This window comes from Bos mutus, chromosome 13, assembly GCF_027580195.1.
Source record: "Bos mutus isolate GX-2022 chromosome 13, NWIPB_WYAK_1.1, whole genome shotgun sequence".
Lineage (NCBI taxonomy): Eukaryota > Metazoa > Chordata > Mammalia > Artiodactyla > Bovidae > Bos > Bos mutus.
This window is the reverse complement of record NC_091629.1, coordinates 48,106,309-48,131,862: the sequence shown is the minus strand read 5'-3', so window position 1 is coordinate 48,131,862 and position 25,554 is coordinate 48,106,309. Positions and strand designations below refer to the sequence as shown.

At 39.7% G+C, this 25,554-nt stretch overlaps 2 protein-coding genes across 3 annotated transcripts in view; one reads left to right on the top strand and one right to left on the bottom strand.

Annotated features, from left to right (window-relative positions):
- The window catches only part of ITCH (itchy E3 ubiquitin protein ligase), a 97,902-nt gene extending 73,714 nt beyond the window's left edge, over positions 1–24,188 (bottom strand). The window contains exons 1-2 of one of the 2 annotated variants that reach the window (XM_070381607.1): positions 24,066–24,188; positions 19,848–19,925 (exon numbers count right to left, since the gene is read on the bottom strand). The gene's annotated coding sequence lies outside the window, so the exon portion shown is untranslated. Of the gene's footprint in view, positions 1–19,847; positions 19,926–20,175; positions 20,322–24,065 lie in introns of those variants that run through there. The other variant, XM_070381608.1, reaches the window with a different exon arrangement.
- Positions 8,936–9,476, top strand: LOC102266867 (large ribosomal subunit protein uL24). The gene has a single exon (XM_005900437.3). It carries the CDS (start codon positions 8,983–8,985, stop codon positions 9,418–9,420), a length of 438 nt encoding a protein of 145 aa, XP_005900499.2. The 5' UTR covers positions 8,936–8,982; the 3' UTR covers positions 9,421–9,476.
- Positions 24,189–25,554: the final 1,366 nt, after the last annotated feature.

Sequence of the window (25,554 nt, the reverse complement as noted above, 5' to 3'; positions counted from 1 at the left end):
TATTTACCATCTATGTACACTGTTTCATGAGCTATCTGTTCAGATATTTTACTCATTATTTGTTTTCTTACTGTTGCATTTTAAGAGTTATTTGTGTATCTTAAATATAAGCCCTTTACATGTTTTGCAAACATTTTCTCACAGCCTATGGCTTCTCTTTTCATTTTGTTAACAGTGTAAAGGTGCTGGTTGCTAATTCCCACAAGTCTCAAGTTGAGTGCTGTGGGTGGGTTCCCCACACCAACAACCAATTCTCCAATGCTAACTGGGTGTCCTACAGTTTAATAATAATCAGATAGGAAATAAATATGACATAGTTTTATGTATTAAAAAAAATTTTCACCAAAAAATCCATTAGAAATAAAATACACTAAAGTTGCAGGGTACAAAAAAAAAAAAATCAATATATAAAAGTCTATTCTATACACTAACAACAAATCATCAGAAAGCAATTAAGAAAAACAATCCCATGTACAACTGTAACAAAAAGAATATCTAGGAATAAATTTAACCAGCTAGGTGTAAGACCATCTTTCACTGAAAACTAAAGACATTACTGAAAGAAAATGAACACAACACAAAGAAATGTAAAGGTATGTGGGCTCATGGATTAGAAGAATTTAACATTTTTAAATGTCCATATGACCTAAAGCAATCTACAGAGTCAATGCAATCCCTATCAAAATCCCAATGACATTTTTCACAGAAACAGAAGAACAAAAAAATCCTAAAATTTGTATGGAACCACAAAAGGCCCCAAATAGCCAAACCAATCCTGAGGGGGGGTAGGGGGAAACAAAGCTGAAGTATCATTCACTCTGATTTCATATTATATTAAAAAGTGACAGTAATCAAAACAGCATGGTATTGTCCAAGTAACATACAAATCAATGGAACAGAATTGAGAGTTCAGAAATAAACACACACATAAATGGACAATGAATACACAACTCAAGAGAAAAGAACACACAATGGAGAATAGAGAGTCTCTTCAATAAATGATGTTGGAAAAACTGGTCATGCAATAGAATGAAACTAGACCACCAGCTTATACCATACAAAAAGTCAACTCAAAATAGATTAAGGACTTGAATGTAATACCTGAAATCATAAAACTCTTAGCTGTGAACATCACTAAATATTAGGGAAATGTAAATCAAAACCACAAATGAGATACCATCTCACACCATTAGAGTAAGTATTATCAAAAAGGCAAGAAATAACAAGTGTTAGGATGTTGAGAAAAGGGAATCCTTGTATAGTTTGTGGGAGTGCAAATTACTGTAGCCACTATTGAAAACAGTATGGAGAGTTCTCAAAAATTAAGAATATGATCCAGTTATTCCACTTCTAGGTATTTATCCAAAAAATTCAAAAGCATCTATTTTGAAAAGATGTATGTGTACCCATGTTCAATCCAGCACTACACACAAGACCTAAGATACGTAAACAACCTAAGCTGCCATCCGTGAGTGACTGGATAGAAAAGGTGTAGTGTGTGTTTAAAACAAGGGAATGCTACTCGGCTTAAAAAAAAAATTTTTTTTAAGAGAGGAAATTTTGCCATTTGCAACAACATGGATAGACCTGGAAGGTATTATGCTAGTGAAATAAGACAGAAAAAGGCAAATACTGTATGATTTCTTTCATATGTGTGTTGGGGGTGTGTGGGGGAGTGAGTACACAAAACCAAACAAAAATAAGCACACAGAGAGAACAGAATAGTCGTTAGCAGAAATTAAGTGTGGGAAGGGCAAAATGGATAAAGGAAGTCAAGTGCATGGTGATGAATGGAAACTAAACCCGTGGTAGTTAGCATGTTGCAGTGTATACAGAAGTCAAAATATAATTTTGTACGCTTGAATCTTAAATGTTATAAACCGATTTTATATCAATCAATCAGTGAGAAGGTTGTCTGTCAAACCACTAATCTAACAGAATAGACTTCAGAGACCATACAAGACAAAGAAAACAGGACTATACAAAAATTAGTCTGAAACAATCAATTAAATGACAACAGCAGGCAGCAACAAGAAACTATGAGATGGGAGAAGAATCTGGTATTTCCAGAGCCACCACATTATAACATTCAAAGTGTTTCATTTTCATACCAACAAACTGAATTCAACAGCACATTAAAAGGATTAATACATCATGACCAAGTAGGATTGATTAATCCCTGGGATGCAAGATGGGGTCAACATACAAAAATAAATAAATCAGTGTGACCAACAAGGACCTACTCTGTAGCACAGGGAACTCTACTCAATATTCTGTGATAACCCATATAAGAATCTAAAAAAGGATGAAAATATATATAACTGAATCATTTGCTGTATACCTGAAACTAACAACACTGTAAATCATCTATACTCCAATAAAATTAAAATATTTTTTAAAAAATAAAGAAAATCAATGTGTTATACCACATTACAATAAAGGATAAAAACCACATGCACATCACAACTAATGCAGAAGAGCATTTGACAAAATTCAGTACTGTTTCATTAAAAAGCTGTCAGATTAGGAACAGAATTACCTCAACAAAATAAAATATGTTTTACATATGAAAAAGCCCACAACTAACATCACACTCAACAGTGAAAATCTGAAATCTTTTCTTCTAATACTAGGACAAGATAGGATGCGCACTCTCAGCATTTCTAGTCAACATAGTACTAGAAGTCCTAGCCAAAGCAATTAAGGCATTAAAAAAAAAAGAAAAGAAAAATTGGAAAGAAACAAGGAAAATTATCTGTCCCCAGATGACATGATTTTATTAAAAAAAGAAAGAAAAAACTATAAAAGTTCCAAACAGGAGATTCCCTGGTGGTCCATGCTTCCAATGCAGAGGGCACAGGTTCAATCCCTAGTTGGGGAACTAAGATCCCACATGCTGCATGGTCCAGCCAATAATAACCAAAAAAAAGAGAGATTAGAAGTGTTAGCAAGGATGTGGAGAAAGTGGACCCCTTGTACACAGTTGGTGAATCTCTTATACTGAATACAGAGGCAAAAATCATCAACAAAACACAAACAAATTGAATTAAGTAATATTCCATGACCAAGTGGAATTTATGCCAAAAATACAAGCTTGGATAAATATCCAGAAATCAATTAATGTAATATATATTACATAGACATATTAGAACAGAGTACAAAAACAGTATCACCATCTCAACGCACAAAAGGCATTTGACACAACTCACCCTTTCATGGTAAAAACACTCAAGAAACCAGAAGTAAAAGAGAACTTCCTCGACCTGAAAAAGTGCATCTAATTAAAAAAAAACAAACAAAAACTATAGCTTCAGTTCAGTTCAGTCGCTCAGTCATGTCCAACTCTTTGCGACCCCATGGACTGCAGCACACCAGGCTTCCCTGTGCATCACCATCTCCCAGAGCTTACTTATACTCATGTCCATCAAGTCGGTGATGCCATCCAACCATCTCACCCTCTGTTGTCCCCTTCTCCTCCCATCTTCAATCTTTCCCAGTATCAGGGTCTTTTCCAATGAGTCGGTTCTTCTCATCAGTGGCCAAAGTATTGGAGTTTCAGCTTCAGCAACATTCCTTCCAGTGGATATTCAGGACTGATTTCCTTTAGGATGGACTGGTTGGATCTCCTTTGCAGTCCAAGGGACTCTCAAGAGTCTTCTCCAGCACCACCGTTCAAAAGCATCAATTCTTCCGCGCTCAGCTTTCTTTATAGTCCAACTCTCACATCCATACATGACTACTGGAAAAACCACAGCTTTGACTAGACAGAACTTTGTTGGCAAAGTAATGTCTCTGCTTACATCCTGCTGCTGCTGCTGCTGCTGCTAAGTTGCTTCAGTTGTGTCCGACTCTGTGCGACCCCAGAGACAGCACCCGACCAGGCTCCCCCGTCCCTGGGATTCTCCAGGCAAGAGTACTGGAGTGGGTTACCATTGCCTTCTCCAGCTTACATCCTACTTAACGGTAAAAGATTGAATGCTCTCCCCCTAAAATCAAGAACAAGAAAGAATGCCAGCCCTCATCATTTTTATTCAAAGGTTCTAGCCAGTGTAACTTGGCAACAAAATCAAACAAAAGGCATATGGACTGCAGAGAAAGAAGTAAAACTACCTTTATTTGAACATGATCTGATCTTGTGTTCAGAAAGATAGAATAACTTAGAAATTATTAAACAAGAGGGAACCACGGCCCAGGTTCAAAAAATTTCCAAATACACTATGGGTAGATTGTGAATGACTATGTGGTCAGTCACTTAGTTAACAAAGAACAATATATAATATTAAGTAAGCACTATCACATGCATTCCAGTTATTAGATGGAAGAAAGCTTTCAATCTGCTGCTCTTTAAAGTTTTTCTGTAAAGGGCCAGAAAGTAAACATTTCAGAGTTGGGGGCCATATGATCTCTGTAACAAATGCTCAACTGCCATTGTACTGTGACAGTGTGACAGAGAACACATAAAAAGGGGGCTATCCCAATAAAACTTTATTTATTAAAAAAAAAAAAAAACAAACAGCAGGCCAGATTCCTTCCACGAGTCATAGTTTGCTAACACATGATCTCGAGCATTAAAGTGAAAAACTGTTAACACCCTACATACATCACACTCATGGCATAAAACTGGGAAGTATGGAAGAGGCAAAAAAATTTCTTAAGACATTAGAATAAAACAGTTGGACATGGGTGGAATATCTTATAATTAAACTTTACTTTACATCTTCCTCATTATGTCTATTACTACTCCCTTCATTTGCTTCTTCCTGTACTATCTTACTCATTTCAGTATTTCTCCTTGCCTCACCTCAATCTGTCCACATAGTGTTATCAAAGGATTTCTAAGATGAACTTTCTACACAACTCTGATGATCTGCCATGTTCCTGCTTTGCCTATTATCTTATTTCACATGCCATTCTCCCATACACACCCTATGCTCCAATCATAGAAAATTATTCATCATTCTCCAAAATGCCATCTGTTTAATACTTCTGTGATTTACTTATCCTGTTCCGTTAAAACTTCGCCCCACTATTTCCTTAAATTTCTGGTCATCTGGTCTTCTCTTAACCTTCAATATTCTGCTCAAGCATCTCATCTGGTAGCCTTCCTTAAACTAGAAAGCAGAAACAATTCTTCTAGTCTACTCTATAGCATGCATTCCAAAAGATACTGCTGCTAAGTCGCTTCCGTCGTGTCCGACTCTGTTCGACCCCATAGACGGCAGCTCACCAGGCTCCCCCGTCCCTGGGATTCTCCAGGCAAGAACACTGGAGTGGGTTGCCATTTCCTTCTCCAATGCAGGAAAGTAAAAAGTGAAAGGGAAGTCGCTCAGTCGTGTCTGACTCTGAGCAACCCCATTGACTGCAGCCTACCAGGCTCCTTCGTCCATGGGATTTTCCAGGCAAGAGTACTGGAGTGGGGTGCCATTGCCTTCTCCGCCAAAAGATACTATAATATGGTAATTAAGTGTGCAGGCTTTGGAGTCAAATAGATCTAGATCCACGTGTCTCCACATCCTCCAAAGACTATTTCTAAAGCCAATTTCAACTTTGCCTCCATTTAAAGCTTTAAAATTCACAGAAACGGAGATAGGTGACTATGAATTTCCTATGAAAAACTGACTTTTCACATGATTTTTTTAAAACGCTTTCACAATCGAATACACTGTAGAGCCTGTATCTTCACCTTGTAAACCACTGTGATTTGAGTCAATGAAGATAGCAATTTGAATCTAAAATCTAGTACAATATTAAAATAATCCATTATTTATTAGTCTTGTCAGGTACTGCTGCTAAGCTGCTTCAGTCGTGTCTGACTCTGTGCGACCCCATAGACGGCAGCCCAACAGGCTCTGCCGTCACTGGGATTCTCCAGGCAAGAACACTGGAGTGGGTTGCCATTTCCTTCTCCATTGCGTGAAAGTGAAGTTGCTCAGTCGCAACCAACTCATAGCGACCCCATGGAATGCAGCCCACCAGGCTCCTCCATCCATGGGATTTTCTAGGCAAGAGTACTGGACTGGGGTGCCATTGCCTTCTCCAAAGAAACTTAAAACAGGGCCAATTCTTAACACTTTCTTATCATTTATTTTGAGTAATGTTTACTATCACATTAGAAAAATGTGACTGAATGTCTAATGTAAAAAGAAGGTGCTAAAACATTGCCAGCAATAAAAACTAACCTTAACATCTTCATGAAAGGCAGTGGGGAAAAAAAACGTGGAAAGACACACATTTCACAAGATTATTTCAGTAACATCTTATCCCATAAGTAACAAACAGAGAAACTACATTTCTAGCCTTATTTTAAAATATGTATCCTATTTATAAATAAATCATTAAATAACCAGGGCATTATGAAATCTGCTTGGGTTTCTTTTCAGAAATAACACATCCAACATAATCAGTTATTTTTATAGGCCATGTCTAATTTATCCTACAAAACTTGATAATTTTATATACGCCTGTAATTTCTTAAAAGAAGCCACCAAAAAGACATTTCAGAAAACACACAAAACCAGTAAGGAGAAAAACTGCTTGCTGAAGCAGAAAGTACGGAGTTCAAAGAGCTAAAACACACAGTGGTATTCAGAGAACTAAAACCAAATGAAGCTAAACTCTCAGCCTTACTAAAACACAAAAGCATACATGGTAACTAAATATTGAGTAGTCTCCCATGGATAGGGCCACTCAGCCATGCTCCCAAACCCCTACTCAAGTGAAAGAGCTACATATCAAAAGACCTGTTTTGAAAAATCTGTCCTCATTCACCAGCCACTACAATGCAGAATGGACTCCAGCCTCAACCCAGTTGGAAGTGGAAACATGGGGGTTTGAAGTAGTTCTGGTGTATGCAACCAGTAGCCACATTACCCAGCTGAGCTGAAAACGAATTCCTGTTCACTGGGGTCACAGAAGCAAAGACTATAAGAGCAATGTTTAGATCTCATTCTCCACTAATGATAGCAAAGGAGCTAACTCTGGCATATGGGTTGACAAAGATACTGGCAGAGGGATTAAGAGTTCTTTGGGTTGGGGTAGAAAGCAAATGCTAATTCCCATAACAATTTCTCAACAAAAGGAGAGAAACTAACTCAGATCCACTCACAACAGGGAAAAACTGCTTTCCTATTTACTGGAAAAAGTTACTTTAACAGGGTAGCAGGATGTAGACCATCCCCTATCCCCCACAACAGTGACACTTTGGCTCTGAACATCATGTAATGATCTCAGATAATCCAGAGTTCTTCCCCATCTTCCAGCCAAATCGGAATCCAGTGTGAATTCTAAAGCACAGGCATAAAAAGACAATTATCTTACTCAAAGAGAAACATGAAGTGAAGTCGCTCAGTTGTGTCTGACTCTTTGCGACCCCATGGACTGTATGTAGCCTACCAGGCTCCTCCATCCATGGAATTTTCTAGGCAAGAATTCTGGAGTGGGTTGCCATTTCCTTCTCCAGGAGGATCTTCCCGACCCAGGGATTGAACCCGGATATCCCACATTGCAAGCAGATGCTTTACCGTCCGAGCCACCAGGGAATCCCAAAGAAAAACAACATAAGAAGGTACAATTTTCAAGGTTCAACAGTATAAAAGAGCTGAAGGAAATTGGCACCAGAACTGTAACTTTTAACATTCATTTGTTGGTTTGAACTTTGCATCTAGTATTACAGAAGGCAATTTTTCTCCCAGTTCTCCCAAACAGCTTTCGGATAAACATCTTAGTATTAACTATTATTATAAGCTGTGTCCTGGCTTTGACTATTTACTGCTAGAGTTTAAAGGATTTAACATGCCTCAATAAATATAACTACTGTTGTACTACTCTAAATATTGCTCTCTTCTGCCAAACGTCTTGTGCGAAACTATACAACTCGATTAAATATAAAGCTGAATTTCCTGGTGTTCAAGAACTCTTGTTTCTGACTATCTCTTAAAACCCATAAATTCTCCTCAAAATAAGACTCTGGATAGCCACCATCTCATCCTTCTAACAAACCTTTCTCAGATCATTTTTACACATTGTTTAAGAATTATCAGTCTTCCCTGGTAGTACAGTGATTAAGAATCCACCTTCTGATACAAGGGACACAGATTTGATCCCTGTTCCAGAAAGATTCCACATGCCACTGAGCAACCACTGAAGCCCAGGTGCCTAGAACCTGTGCTTCACACCAAGAAAAGCCACAGCGATGAGAAGTCTGCACACTGCAACTAGAGAGTAGCTCCTGCTCACGGCAACTAGAGAAAGCCTGAGAGCAGCAACAAAGACACAGGGAAGCCAAAGTAAACATTTTTTTTAAAAAGAGAATTATTAAGAAAACTAGATGTCAATAATGAGCTAATAAATAATGTCTATGTATACTACATAAACAAATTTATGCATTTATATTAAAAGAACTAAAAAGGATAGTTTTAAATATTGTATTAAAAATCCAGGAAAAAAAATCAGAATCATTTATTTCCAAGAGTTCTAAACATTGGGGTCAGAGTGAGTAAGTGAAGTCACTCAGTCGTGTCCGACTCTTTGCGACCTCGTGGACTATAGCCTATCGGGCTCCTCCGTCCATGGGATTCTCCAGTTAAGAATACTGGAGTGGGTTGTCATTTGGGACAAATAACCATTTATCCATTAGGAAACAAACAGGATTATGAAAGCAGGGTCAATTTTACATTCCAGTTTGGGCCTGCAAATTTTCACCTTAGTATTCTATTTCAAGACTACCTCCTCTCAAAAAAATCTATAAACAATAAATTCTGGAGACTATGTGCAAAAAATGGAACTGTTTGCACTGCTGGTGGGAATGTAAACTGATACAGCCACTATGGAGAACAGTATGGAGGTTCCTTAAACTAAAAATAGAGCTACCATATGACTCAGCAATCCCACTACTGGGCATATACCCTGAGAAAACCATAATTCAAAAAGACACAAGTGGCTCTCTTCCCTTCTGTGGCCATCGCTGAAGCGCTAGCGGCCAAAATGAAGTTCAATCCCTTTGTGACTTCTGACCGAAGCAAGAATCGAAAAAGACATTTCAATGTGCCTTCCCACATTCGCAGGAAAATTATGTCTTCTCCTCTTTCTAAAGAGCTAAGACAGAAGTACAACGTTCGATCCATGCCCATCCGAAAGGATGATGAAGTTCAGGTTGTACGAGGGCACTACAAAGGGCAGCAAATTGGCAAAGTAGTCCAGGTTTACAGGAAGAAACACGTCATCTACATTGAACGAGTGCAGCGGGAGAAGGCTAATGGCACAACTGTCCACGTGGGCATTCACCCCAGCAAGGTGGTTATCACCAGACTAAAACTGGACAAAGACCGCAAAAAGATCCTCGAACGTAAAGCCAAATCTCGCCAAGTAGGAAAGGAAAAGGGCAAATATAAGGAAGAAACAATTGAGAAGATGCAAGAATAAAGTCATCTTGTCTACAGCTTTCATTAAAAACTGTTAAAATGAAAAAAAAAAAAAAAGACACAAGTGCCCCAATGTTCACTGCAGCACTATTTACAATAGCCAGAACATGGAAGCAATCTAAATCTCCATCGACAGACAGATGGATAAAGAAGATGTGAAACATAAATATATGGGATAGTAGCCGTTAAAGAGGAACAAATTGGGTCATTTGTAGTAATGTAGATCAACCTAGAGTCTGTCATACAGAGTGAAGTCAGAAAAAAGAAAAATAAATATTGTATATTAATGTATATATGTAGAATCTAGGAAGATGGTACGTATAAACTTATATGCAGGGCAGGAACAGAGACCAGACATGGGGACATGGGAGAAAGGGGAGGGTGGGACAAACCGAGAGAGTAGCACTGACATGTACACACTACCATGCATAGAACAGATAGCTAGTGGGAAGCTGTAGAGCACAGGAGCTCAGTTTCATGTTCTATGATGACCTAAGGGGTGAGATGGGGGATGGGAAGGAGGCGCAGGAAGGAGGGGATATATGTATGTATATAGCTAATTCACTTTGTTGTACAGCAGAAACTAACACAATATTGCAAAGGAATTATACTCCAATTAAAAAAAAATTTACAAAGACTACCTCCTCTGAGTCCCAAAGGAACTGAATAAAATATCATTTCAAAGAAAGCAAAATACCACACACATCTTATTTGTTTTTACAGATAAATGCATGGGAATCCAGCAAAGTTAAATGGAGTGCCCAATCAGGCAAAGATTTCTTAGCTGTGACACCAAAAGTACCATCCACAAAAGATAAAATTGAGAAATTAAGCCTTATTAAAATTAGGAACTTCTCCTCTTCAAAAGACACCATTAAGAAAATGAAAAAACAAGCAAAAGGCTGGGAGAATATATCTCTAAGATGTAACACTTATCTGATAAAGGGCTTATATCCAGAATTCACAGAGAACTCTTGTAATTCAATAATAGACAAACAATCCAATCAAAATGAATGGTCCAAGGTCAGAACAGAAGATGCAGCCAAAAACTGAGATCTCTATGTTAATTTCATGATTTAAAACTACAGTTCCATAACTGCTGCTGCTAAGTCGCTTCAGTTGTGTCCGACTGTGCGACCCCATAGATGGCAGCGCGTCAGGCTCCTCCGTCCCTGGGATTCTCCAGGCAAGAGTACTGGAGTGGGGTGCCATTGCCTTCTCCAATGTATGAAAGTGAAAAGTGAAAGTGAAGTCGCTCAGTCGTGTCCAACTCTTAGCGATCCCACGGACTGCAGCCTACCAAGGCTCCTCCGTCCATGGGATTTTCCAGGCAAGAGTACTGGAGTTGGGTGCCATCGCCTTCTACAGTTCCATAACTGAGCCTCCCGAAAAAAAAGAAAAGAAAAGAGCAACAGGGAAACAAATGGAAAAAAAAAAATCTATGTCACTGCATACCTGAACTTACTCAGTTTGGTCCATTTCAAAATTATTTAAATATGGAGTCTAGGACCACTCTCAAATCCCTCTTGAACAACAAAAAAGGCCCTAATAAATAGCACAAAAAAGAAATTCAAAATCATCACACAAAAATCAAGCAATCGCCAGGACATGGAAGCAACCTAGATGTCCATCAGCAGATGAATGGATAAGAAAGCTATGGTACATATATACAATGGAGTATTACTCAGCCATTCAAAAGAATACATTTGAATCAGTTCTAATGAGGTGGATGAAACTGGAGACTATTATACAGAGTGAAGTAAGCCAGAAAGAAAAACACCAATACAGTATACTAATGCATATATATGGAATTTAGAAAGATGGTAACAATAACCCTGTATACGAGACAGCAAAAGAGACACTGATGTATAGAACAGTCTTTTGGACTCTGTTGGAGAGGGAGAGGGTGGGATGATTCGGGAGAATGGCATTGAAACATGTATAACATCATATATGAAACAAGTCGCCAGACCAGTTTCAATGCATGATACTGGATGCTTGGGGCTAGTGCACTGGGACGACCCAGAGTGATGGTATGGGGAGGGGGGAGGGAGGAGGGTTCAAGATGGGGAACATGTGTATACCTGTGGCAGATTCATGTTGATATATAGCAAAACCAATACAATATTGTAAAGTTAAAAAATAAAAGAAAAAAAAAGTAATCACTGAAATGATTAAAACAGACTTCTTCCTTTTCAGAATTACAAAAGGTAAAATATTTGTCTGGATACCTCAGGCTGATTTATATTTTCTTAGGCAAGCAGTAGCAACAGCAAGTCCTGTAAGAGTGAAATTTCTTTTAATAAGATATTAAAAGATATTTTCCTTCTCCAAAATAAAATCTGGATGACACAGGGACTTCTTTGCCTAAAGCTTAATCCTTTATAAATGTTTACCCCACCCAAGTAAATGGTTAAAAGAGAATATAGAATCATAAAACCAAAGAAAATGTAATGAAAATCCTGCCCCAACCAACCTTTATCTTTCCAGAAAGCACTACTTTTAATATTTTATCAAACATTCATTTACTGAGGGACTATATATTAGAGAATGGTTCTAACTGCTTTGTCAATAACAGGAAAGAAGGAGGAATAGCACAAGACCCAGTAGATGTAGCCAGTAGCCTACAAGATAATTAAGACACTAAAAAATCAAACAACCCAGTTTAAAAACGGGCAATGAAACTGAATAGACATTTCTGCAAAGAAGATATACAAATAGCATAGGAAAAGAAAGTACCACTAATTACTAGAGAAATGCAAATAAAAACCTCAACGAGATACCACTTCTCTCATCATTAGAATGACTATTCTTTAAAAAAAGAAAAGAAGTGAAATGAAATGTTGTCATGGGTGTAAAAAATTGGAACTCTTGAGAACTGCTGGTGAGAATGTACTAAGGCATAGCGGCTGGGGAAAACACTATGGCGGATACTAAAAAAAATTAACATGGAATTACTAACAATAAGGTCCTACTATATAGCACAGGGAACTATACTCAATATCCTGGGATAAACCATGTTGTTGTTGTTGAGTTGTTAAGTCGTGTCTGACTCTCTGTGACCCGGTGGACTGTAGCCTGCCAGGCTCCTCTGTCCGTGGGATTTCCCAGGCAAGAAAACTGGAGTGGAATGCCACTTCCTTCTCCAGGATATCATCTTGAACCAGGGATCAAACCTGAGTCTCGTGCATGGCAGCCAGATTCTTTACCACTGAGCCTCCTGGGAAGCACTGGGATAAACCATAATGGAAAAGAACATAAAAAAGAATGTACACATGTGCATAATTGAGTCATTTTGCTGTACAGCAGAAATTAACATTTGTAAATCAATTATATTTCAATTAAAAAATAAATTTTAGAAAACCCACCATGAAATTACTACTTGATCCACCAGTTCCACTTCTGAGAATACACCTAAAGAACTGAAAGGAGGGACTTGAACAGATATTTATGCAGCCACATTCATAACATCATTATTCACAATAGCCAAAAGGTAATCCAAAAGGCCATTTACAGATGAACGGATAAACAAAATGTGATTATACACATAAAATGGGATGTTACTCAGCTTTTTAGAAAGGAATGGAATTCTGAAACATGCTACAACATGAACTTTGAAGACACTGTGCTAAGTTAAAAAGCCAGACACAAAGGACAAATATTGTATGATTCCATTGATATGAAGTAGCAAGAATAGTCAAATTCTATAGAGACAAAAATTAACACAGTGATTACCAGGGAGGGGAATGGCATTATTAATAACACATACAGAGTTTCAGTTTGGAATGATAAATTCTGGAGATGCATAGTGATAATAGGTATGCAGCATGGGAATATGTTTAATATCACTGAATTAAACACTTAAAATGGTTGCAGTTGTAAATTTTATGCATATTTTACCAACATGTTATGCATATTTTACAATGACAAAAAATAATCAGGATAAATAAGTCTATCATTTTCTTTGCCCCTTATTAATGAAAATATCAATTTAAACAGTAAAATCAAGAAAGCAGACTGAACATCTATGCTCCATCTCCATACTCTCCCAAAACTCCAACAAGAAAAAATAAAGGAAAAAAGTTTAAATCCTGAAGGGCAAAGAGAAAGGGAGAGTAGATGACTGCACATCAATGTCAGCAACATTCTGGACAATAAAAAGCAACAGGAGCCAGGTTCTATACATTTCAATACATACATTAACAGTTTTTAATTAAGACCTATAGTAATTATCTCTCCTTCCAGAAATTCAAGGGTAAAAGATAATCTAGGATTTCCCTTTTACTAGCTTTCCACAGAAGCAAATGCAGCTAATCCTCTTCGATATTCCTTTCCTTCCAAAGCAGACCCCCAATTAAATGAACCATCTAAAAATCTCTTTAAATTTTCAAAACAAATGAACTTCAAAATCTAGGTTAGACCATGCTTCAAAAGTTCAAAAAACAAATTCTCTTTGCATTAAATAAGACTTGGATTTAGCTCAATTTGATCTTTTTACTGCATTTCTAGATGGCTGCAATTCTGTCTACTTTTCACAGGCTCAGTTCAGTGTTCTTATTCATTGATGAGGGAAAAGTTGCTGTCTCTCAAATATTCTGAATATTCAGGCTCTAACACACCTTAAAGCTCAACATTCAGAAAACTAAGATCATGTCATCTGGTCCCATCACTTCATGGGAAATAGATGGGGAAACAGTGGAAACAGTGTCAGATTTTATTTTTCTGGGCTCCAAAATCACTGCAGATGGTGACTGCAGCCATGAAATTAAAAGACACTTACTCCTTGGAAGGAAAGTTATGACCAACCTAGATAGCATATTCAAAAGCAGAGACATTACTTTGCCAACAAAGGTCCGTCTAGTCAAGGCTATGGTTTTTCCTGTGGTCATGTATGGATGTGAGAGTTGGACTGTGAAGAAAGCTGACCACCAAAGAACTGATCCTTTTGAACTGTGGTGTTGGAGAAAACTCTTGAGAGTCCCTTGGACTGCAAGGGGATCTAACCAGTCCATTCTAAAGGAGATCAGTCCTGGGTGTTCATTGGAAGGACTGATGCTAAAGCTGAAACTCCAGTACTTTGGCCACCTCATGCGAAGAGTTGACTCATTGGAAAAGACTCTGATGCTGGGAGGGATTGGGGGCAGGAGAAGGGGACAACAGAGGATGAGATGGCTGGATGGCATCACCGACTCGATGGACATGAGTTTGAGTGAACTCCAGGAGTTGGTGATGGACAGGGAGGCCTGGTGTGCTGCGATTCATGGGGTCGCAGAGAGTCGGACACGACTGAGCGACTAAACTGAACACACTATTAGATTTACTTATTAAAAAGATTACTTAAAATAACTACATTTTGCATTTTAGTCAAGAATAAGAAGTTAACTTTCCTGTATATGTCAAGAAATGTTTCATGAGAAAAGTATAACCAGAACCAAAGGCCTACTGAAAATTAAATCCTGAAAATCACTTTCTCAGGCTATATAAACACATTTCATGTTTCTACATTTATCAGTTTTAAACATTCTGAATCATAAATTAATTACTGTGTCACATTTCTGCAACAAAATTCTACATCTTTTCCGTGAGAAAACCTTTTGTTACTGTATCCAAACCTTGGTAAATAAAAAAAATTCCATGTTTAAAGTCTACAGAAGAGGTTAATCAAGATGACCAAAAATGCTAAACTAGAAATGTAATAAGCAATTGAACTACTTTGATTTTACCTTTTCTATTCTTTTAAAGCTGGGAAATTATGAGACTATATACATGATCCACCATTAAAGAGAGTGCCACGGCTGAGAGTAATGAAGATCCTTATGAAAACGGAGGGGTAGCCTCTTCAGTATTATCCTCACATATCCCAATTATTACAAAAGAACAAATATGAGAAGAGCTTTCAAAATCTGCATCTTTACTGCAGCGTCCCACTGCCACAGGGTGACCCAAATACAAGCTTTTGTCCCTCGCTTTCCATTCTCACTACAACCTCCCTAGCCTGGTCTCCCTGCCTCCGGACCCTACCAACCCTAATAAACACTGTAGACTTCAATATTAACAAAATAAATTTCATAAAATACCACTTCATCCTACCAGTCAATAGGACTTAAGTTTATTCTAAAATAAGAAGACTGCTGAAGGGCAGCAGAGTATATTACCCCAAAATATGCCACTTTGGCATAAGAATTATTCTGAGCTAAAGAATCAAAACTCAGCTGCAAAAGCTGTTTACCTCTCTCCTTCCCACAACTGCCTACATTTACACTGGAAAGGAGGCCTGTACCAAGAAGAGAATTATTACCAGAAAATATCTTTTTACCTAAGAAACTTAACTGCAGGGACTTCACTGGTTGTCCAGTGGCTAACGCTCCACACTCCCAATGCAGGGGGCCTGGGTTTGATCCCTGGTCAGGAAACTAGATCCCATAAGCTGCAACTAAGAGTTCCCATGCTACAACTAAAACATTCCGAATGCAGCAACTAAGACTCAGCACAGCCAAATAAATGATTTTAGAAAGAAAGAAAGAAAGAAAACTTAACTAATTAAGTAATAGGGCAACCTTTATTTTCCAAACATCTCCTCTCCTCTTCCCTTTGTATCACCAGCCCCTACTCCTTTTCCTTATAAGGCTCAGGATATGTATATAAGCCCCTATTATGGCTGCCTTTTGGGTCTCAGTTTTGAGGCTCCCATACTGTATTTAGAAAATTTGTTTTTCTGTTGTTAATCTATCTTACAGCAATTATTAGACCAAAGAACCTGAAAGGGAAGAAGAGAAATTATTTTGCCTCTACACTGATCTCTTCATTTTTCTAAACTTTCTATTCTTACTGGGACCACACAAACCCTCTTCAGATTAATTTAAATTCACTGTACTTTCTTTCACCATCTTAAGTTCATTCCTGCCATTTTCCCATTCTGAATCCCAGTTTTAAATAACTTCCCTCCTCCTCTTTGCCTTAATTTTTCTGTTTATGCCTCATTCAGCCCTAGATAGCAGTAAGGTATCGCTTGAACTTTAAAAATCTCTATGTGAGTAAGGAGTCTCTTTCCAGAGAGCAGTGAACATGGGTTATGCAGCAAAAAGTCAAGCCCCAGATCAGAGGTTACAGAACAGCAACCCACAAGACAAAGTCTGCCCACAGTGGTGAATTTGTCTGGCTCACAGCATTTTTATGAATTCATTACGTTGCCAACATTTAAAAATAAAAATTTCTCACAAAATCTGAAATTCCAGCTTCTCTTCATAAAAAAGATGTTCAGGTCACACTTCATCTATATGCCTCCTCCCCTACCTCCTGCTAGATCGATAGTGAGCCAACAGTAAATTATATATTTTAAAATGATAAATCTCACCTCAATTTTTTAAAAAAAGTAAACCAAAGCTGCCTAAGAGCTGCCCCACTGGAGTAACATGAATTCCCTAAACCACTTAAGTCCCAATCTGCTCTACTATTACTATTTAAATCTAGCCCTTATAGGCATCTGACTTTACAGTGCTCCCCTTATATACATTTACTGAATGAATAAATTAAGATGATAATTTTAAGACAGACAAGGTTGGTGATGATAATTTTAGAACAGACAAGGTTGGTGATGATGATAATGTGATAATGATAACAACAACACTGGCAATTAACATTTCCTGCTTTATTGTGAACCAACTATTGTTCAAGCAAAAATATATTATCTCATTTAATCCATACAAAAACCCTATGGATATACACTATTATTATTCTCGATTTATAAATGAAAAAACTAAGGCACAGAGAAGTGAAGCAACTCAGCCAAGGTCACATTACCAGTACACTCAAGGTACAGCGAAAATTCAAAATCAGATAGTCTTACTCCAGGGAACACTGTTAATCCCTACAATATGATTCCTTTAGACTACCATCCTTTCTTCTGTGACCAACTGAATTAACTGCCTGGAACGAAGACTCAAGAGACTAAATTTTAGAGCCTATTCTTTCTTTGCACAAATGACTAAGAAGCAAACCAAAGTTCACCTAAATGCAGATGGCATTTTTGAATTTTTTCCCTCACCTTAAAAGAAAACTTTCTCTGTAACTGAAATATTAAGGAATCCAATCAAACTATGTATTTGTTATGAGACTGTTCCTGGAGTAAGGTAAGCTCAATAATGAGATGAATCCTTAGTTCAAAACTACAAAGTGATGATATAGCACAAAACTCTTCTCTTTCTTGGGGTAGAAGGATATATCTATGAGAGTAAACAGTGTGCAGACATGAAAAAAATTAAGTTTCTTGAGGGTAGGAACCGCTTTTTTCCATGAGTCCCTGCAGTTAGCATATATTCAGTTGTAATAAAGGAACCAAGAAATCCAAACATCTTAAGTTGAAATGCAATGAAATCCTTATTATAGCATTTATCATCTTGCTTTTTTACAATAATTACTAGTGAACAGTTTTATTTTCCTCACAGAAACACAAAATCCTTGAGGTAGAGTATCCCTTGGAAACTAGCATAACAGGGCTCAATAAACGCTTGCTTAATATTACAAGCTCAACATTTCTATACTTAGATTTCCTGCAGGTCTCTCAACCTATGTTTAAAGCAGAAAGAGAATTCCTTGGTGGTCTAGTGGTTAGGACTCCGAGCTTCCACTGCAGGGGGGAGTGAAGATCTTACTACCTGCATGGCCCAGCTAAAAATAAAAAATAAAGTAGAATTTAAAATGGCTTCTCATTTACAAAGCAATGGATGCTTTGAAGTCCTATTATAAGATATTTTTGAGACCAGTCCCACATTGTATCAACAAAGCCCTGAAAAACTGGTGACCTGGCATAAGCAGCACAAAGAATAATCAAAGAGCTGGAAGGAGAAAACATCATGTTCATATCTTCAGTAGAAAGTAATGTAGTCCACAGACTTAAGCAAATTGCTCAAGATCATAGAAATTAAGTAACAAGCAGTATCAAGGCCAGAACACATATTTCCTGAATGCTGGCCCAGTTTTCTTTCCACAAAGAACTACTCTGTGAGCTCAGGATGAAATGGATACTTTTAGAAATATTTTAAAGATATTTGGTATGGAGGATGATCTTCCCCAGTACATAACTTTTTATGAGGTATTATACCACCACTAAAGATATGAAATTTACCTTGTTCCAGTCATTGCAGATAACGCCATCCTTTCCCCTGTTATTCTACATACTTTTTTCATTTTCATGTCTTTTCTTTCATTATCCTCTGAGAATGTTTCCTCTCACCACCTCTGATTTATCTACTTTTCCTCTTATCCACTTCCTTTCTCTAGTATCTCACAAAGCACCCTACCATCTCCTTTTCTCTTCGTAACTATTTAAAAAAAAAAAAAAAAAAAACCCACAGATTAATCACACATTTGATTATAGCACTGACCTGGGATACCATAATAAGCAAGCCATAGCCTTGGTCTCTTGGCATTTATGAGGCAATTTGTTAACAAAAATATAAACTAAACACAAAGGGTCACACAATTTTACTATGATTTTACAATGGGGACAAGAAGCTTAAGTACGGATGGGACACTTATATGAAGAGATGTGGTAATAACAGTCGAAAGGTTAGGGTTAAGCAAATGAAAGGGATCCTCTTTCCTATACAGCTTTCTCACCAACCAATTCATGTGCTCTACTTCATTTACTCCCTATTCTCTTACTGCTTGACTTTTCCTGTGCTCTACTTTTTCTCTTAACCAGCAGACTTCCTTTTCTTCTTCCTGGTCTTTTTTTTTTTTTTTTTCTCTCCTGATCTTTTAAGATGAATCTGTCCTGTCCTGTTTTCCTTTTCAGTATTATTGCCAACTCCTCCCACCTTATAGATCTGGATAATGGCTTAAGATGGGAATTCACTTTTTTCTAAAGATTTAATATGTATTATTTTATTTGATCCTCACAACAATGCCAGGGAGGCAGGCAGAAATCAACATAACTATTTTACAGATATATAAACTAAGTCTTGCCAAGATTAAATACTTTGCCAACAATCAAATTTGTCAGTAGAAAAATAAAATCAGAACCCAGACCTTTTCTTTCCAAGTCCTCTATTCTTTTTCCATTGAACTATATTGTTTTCTTTTTAATTCCTACACATTTTAACCATATATGTGCACATGTATGGACAAGTATAGAGATAAATGTTTCTAAAACAGCACAAGTGAGAAAAGTATATGACTGTATAAGGAAGCTAGAAAAACAGAAAAGTCAAAGGACCCAAATTAAGAATACAATGTAGCTCACAGGCTAATCCTTGTAGAGGCAGCTATGGGTTTCAGATCCAAAAGGAAACTATGTCTTCAACCAACTGATGTAGCCAGCATCAACACTGGTCTCTCCCCATACTTCCCACAGCTGTTAACAGGACCTGCGCTCACCCTCAGCACCATTTCTGACCCCCACTATCTCTCACAGGCATGCCACCATACCTGAAGTTTTCACCGTTTGAAGTCACTTCTTTGGATTAAGGCGCTGTCTCCAGAAGGCCACGGTTAAATGCATGTTACCTGAGAAAGGAAGGAGGATCCATTAACACATTACTCCTATGGTTAAACACATCAGATCAGCAATGACCTTTGGAATAGGACAGCACAATGTCCTTTAAAAAGTTTCATAGGATAGATAATTTTTGATGGAGCAGGCAGGATAATAAGGTTAAATTGGGAAGAAAATGACTCACGCATACAATAGGGTAACTCCCCACCTGCGTATAGCTACATAGCAAAATGAGGATGGCCATATAAATACATACTCTACCTTTTGAGGTCACAGTAAGGACTATCCCTGCAACTTGGAAGCTCCTAGGGATACGAAAAGAAAAAGTACTCCAAGGATCTGAGTATAGTCAATTCTGTACAGAAGCAAAGAGCTGAGCTGGCAGCAGTCCTCCAAGGACAGTACACTGCTAGACTGAAAGAGGACAGAAAAGAGGAACAGCTTCTGGTTAACTACTTCTAGTTGTGAGACTAGTTTCCAGCCCAACATTTTTAGCAGAGGACTGACCTCTCAATGAGAAAATGCTGCAATTCAATTCTTCAACCCCACTTGCTAATTTATACTGACTCAAAGCCAGTATCATTTACAGCCACAAAAATCAACATGCCTAAAAAAAAAAAAAAATCAACATGCCTTTACTGAGTGCATATTATAAGCCCAAAATTTGGCTAGGTGCCATAAAGATGAGGTTGCGGGGGTGGGGCTTTAATACACTTTTGCCTTAACCCATACAACAGGGTAACTCCCCACCTGCGTATAACTACATCACAAAATGAGGATGGCCATATAAATACATACTCTACCTTTTGAGGTCACAGTAAGGACTATCCCCGCAACTTGGAAGAAACCAATCCCCTAAACCCAAAACAGAGAAGGGTGAGGAACAAGAAAAGAAGGCGGAGGGTGGCTATTTTTCTGTGAGTATAAACACAAATTTCCTAAGCCAGAATGAATACAACTCACTTCTAGGCCAAAGTTCCTTGTTAAACTCTTAACTAAACAGTCAAGAGGCACAGGCTAGAAATACTTTTTTCTTTTGGTCTAATACCAAAAGCTCTTTAGTAGCACACATTCATCTTGGTACACTGGAGAACAGACTAAGAGTTACAAAACTTGGTTCTACTTTTAGCTCTGATTCTTTGTTTAAAAAACAAAACAAAACAGAAAAGGTTGGATTAGTCCAAGAATAGCATATACCTGGCACATATATTGATACTAACCACTAGATAACTAGTGTCCACAGGGGTTATCACTAATCAATCATAACTCACTTTCCCAGAGAACCCTTATGATTAAAATCCTTCTCAACACAGGGCTTCTGGCAGCTACTTCAAGTGAAAGTTGGCCCATAAATCAAAATACATCTGCTACTGTGGACTAGATATTCTCTACAATCTCTTCCAACTCTTTCTTTTAACATGTATTATTTATTTGGGGTCTCAGATGTGGTATGTAGGATCTTTAGTTGCAGAATGTGGGATCCAGTTCTCAGACCTGGGATCAAACACAGGACCCTTGCATTGGGAGCACAGAGTCTTGGCCACTGGACCACCAGGGGAGTCCCCCAACTCTAAAATTCTAAAACCAAGTTTCTGAAGGTGGGAGAAAAAACACTTCCCAACAAGCTCATAAATCAATAGCACTGATAGCCATAATTTCAGTCTAGTCTCTAAATCCTACAAATTGCATCAAGGATGCTAACAACAAATTCTGATACCATTAACATATGTAACTGTGCAATATTACTCTGATTTGCTAATGGGTTCTTTTGACAGAAAAGGAACCTTTTACCCAGACTGGCCCTAAAGAAATCCTCATACAAAAATAGGACAATTTTGCACTGCTGCTGCTGCTAAGTCGCTTCAGTCGTGTCCGATTCTGTGTGACCCCATAGACGGCAGCCCACCAGGCTCCCCCGTCCCTGGGATTCTCCAGGCAAGAACACTGGAGTGGGTTGCCATTTCCTTCTCCAATGCATGAAAGTGAAAAGTGAAAGTGAAGCCGCTCAGTCGTGTCCGACTCTTGGAGACCCCATGGACTGCAGCCTACCAAGGCTCCTCCGTCCATGGGATTTTCCAGGCAAGAGTACTGGAGTGGGGTGCCATTAACTAAATTTAATCTCTTAATCATGCCCACAGCCTCTCACTGAGGAAGATCTGTAGAGCTCACTTCTCACCTAAGCCACTGAAACAGCCACTCTTCTGTCCTTTCACTTTTGTCACAAAGCAATCTTCCTAAAGCAAACATGTACTCGATATCATTTTCCTGTTTAAAAATCTGCATCTATTGCTAACAACATAAAACAAGTTTTTTTCTTGCCTCACATCCCTAATGCTCTTCTTCCCCATCCCACTCCCTGCTCCCTTTTATCTTCCTCAATCCTGTGTTTGCTAACAGTATTGAGGTGTTTCCTCTGCCCTGTCCTTCCCTTTCTCCATCACAATAACACTTCAGCTAAGACCCAACTTCAGCTTGAAGCAGATTCTTCCTCAAATCAATCAGACACAACTGATTACTTCCTCTTCCATCTCAAAGCTTTTGGTTTATTCAAAGTATTGTCTCAACGGTTTCCAAAACCATCAAAATTGCCTGAGGCAAGTTTTAATCCTCAAGGCCGACCCAAACGTATTAAATCAATCTCAGGAAGTAAGGCTCTGAAATTTCTACTTTTAAAAAAGCTGCCCTGATTTTTCTAATGACCAAATTTGGGGGCTACTGGTTTGTCTCTTCCAGTTGGTGTAAAGATGTTTCTTTAAGGAACGGAAAAATGATTTACTCTAGAATACACTGAGGAATTATCCTGCACTTATTTCATATCCTTGTTGACTTGACTCATATGCTGAAGATGAAGGAATTCCTTTCGGAATCACACCCAAAAAACATACCCACTGTTCAAAACAGCAGGTGAATTTCCACCTTCATTTCTAAATCTTAAAAATGAAGTAACTGTAACCTGAGTAAACCTATGAATACACAATGAAGACTCTCACCAGACCTGCTCTGAGAACTTTATTTCGGCCGAGAAACAACTCCCTAGCCCATTTTGAGGGTAGAAATACACTGCCTCTAGTACTTCCCTAAGATCTAATTATATTAGGAATACATGCACGACTCCAACTAAGTACAGTGACAGATGGTTGGCTCAAGTGCCTCGTTAATTTTCAGAGGAAAATTCCCTGAAATGTCTCTTCCTTCCCCACCCCTCCCAAAAAATATACTGAAGCTGTAGAATAATTAACAAGATACAAAAATAAGCAAGAAAACAAGGTGAGTTGTTACTGGAGAATCGTGGATTTCGGGTAGTTTGCAAATCCACCAGGTTACATCGCTAACTTGAGGCCCAGCGTCTACCTGGGGCGTAGAGATCCTGTGTTTCGCTCTACGTCGCGGCCCGGAGCAAAGTCTAAGAACTTGAGTTCCCCACTAAGTCCTGTCCTCATCACGACTACTTTTTTCTTCTCTCCGCTAAAGAAAAGGGCACTTTCAGGAGGAAGGGCAGTGACAGCTCCACGTCTGCAAAACTCGGCGCCGGCGGGGCCGCTGCGGTGGCGGCGGCGAGCGCGGAGGACGACGCCGGGGCCGGGACCACCACGCTGGGGGACAATAGACGGAGGGGAATGGAAGAGAGAAGAGAGGCAGCCACTGTACTTGGCCCCTCTCGCTAGTGGGGGCTCCAAAAAGTCTCGGGAAGGGCAGCGGGTGGCAGGTGGGCCCGGCCGCCGCCCCTCGCAGGGCCACGTCGCCCGCCCCGGCCGCTGCCGCGGGGCCCCTCGCGTAGGCCGGGCCGCAGGAGCGCAGCCCCCGGGCGGGGCTGACGGGCTCTGGGCTGGACCCCGGGGGCGCCCGCTGCGGCCCAGTTCTCTCAGAACTTGGCGCCCGCGAGGCGAGGGGCTCCGAACGTCTGAGCCCAACAGTGGCCGCTCGGGGCTTCCAGATGACCCACCCCGCCCCCCACCCCTCCTCCCGGCCCCTGCCACTAGCCCGAGCTCCCCGAGACCCCACGGGCACCGGCTCTGAGGGAAGAGGAAGCAGCCGCGGCTCGGGTCCCGGCTGACGCGCCGCACTCCTCTACCTCTCGCTCTCCTCCGACATATTCAGCCAGGACCCTCCCTCTCCCCAAAATTGCCTCCAGTCCGCCCGCGGGTTTTTACCGGGACTCGGGGCGGCGGCTACTCTTCAGTCCCTCGACTAAGATGGCAGCCGGTCCCGAGCCCGGACCACAGCTCTTAGAACGAGTTGGCGGCCAACGCGCAGGCGCGTCCAGCTCCGGAGCTATCAGGACTACAAGCCCTAGAAGTCCTTGCGCACTAACCAGCTGCCGGCAGGAAAAGCTAGCAGAGGCTGGTGAGCGCAGCTAAATCCGAGCTTGCATTTAGCTAGGTGGGAGGGACTCTTGGATTACTCCCGGTCAGTTCAGTTCAGTCGCTCAGTCGTGTCCGACTCTTTGCAACCCCATGAATTGCAGCACGCCAGGCCTCCCTGTCCATCACCAACTCCCAGAGTTCACTCAAATTCATGTCCATCGAGTCGGTGATGCCATCCAGCCATCTCATCCTCTGTCTTCCCCTTATCCTCCTGCCCCCAATCCTCCCAGCATCAGAGTCTTTTCCGATGAGTCAACTCTTCGCATGAGGTGGCCAAAGTACTGGAGTTTCAGCTTTAGCATCATTCCTTCCAAAGAAATCCCAGGGCTGATCTCCTTCAGAATGGACTGGTTGGATCTCCTTGCAGTCCAAGGGACTCTCAAGAGTTTTCTCCAACACCACAGTTCAAAAGCATCAATTCTTCGGCGCTCAGCTTTCTTCACAGTCCAACTCTCACATACATACATGACCACAGGAAAAACCATAGCCTTGACTAGACGGACCTTTGTTGGCAAAGTAATATCTCTGCTTTTGAATATGCTATCTATGCTATGCTATGCTAAGTCACTTCAGTTGTGTCCGACTCTGTGCGACCCCATAGACGGCAGCCTACCAGGCTCCCCTGTCCCTGGGATTCTCCAGGCAAGAACACTGGAGTGGGTTGCCATTTCCTTCTTCAATGCATGAAAGTGAAAAGTGAAAGTGAAGTCGCTCAGTCGTGTCCGACCCTTAGCGACCCCATGGACTGCAGCCTACCAGGCTCCTCCGTCCGTGGGATTTTCCAGGCAAGAGTACTGGATTGGGGTGCCATTGCCTTCTCCGGAATATGCTATCTAGGTTGGTCATTACTTTCCTTCCAAGGAGTAAGCGTCTTTTAATTTCATGGCTGCAATCACCATCTGCAGTGATTTTAGAGCCCCCAAAAATAAAGTCTGACACTGTTTCCACTGTTTCTCCATCTATTTCCCATGAAGTGATGGGACCAGATGCCATGATCTTCGTTTTCTGAATGTTGAGCTTTAAGCCAACTTTTTCACTCTCCTCTTTAACTTTCATCAAGAGGCTTTTGAGTTCCTCTTCACTTTCTGCCATAAGGGTGGTGTCATCTGCATATCTGAGGTTATTGATATTTCTCCCAGCAATCTTGATTCCAGCTTGTGGTTCTTCCAGCCCAGCGTTTCTCATGATGTACTCTGCATATAAGTTAAATAAGCAGGGTGACAATATACAGCTTTGACGTACTCCCTTTCCTATTTGGAACCAGTCTGTTGGTCCA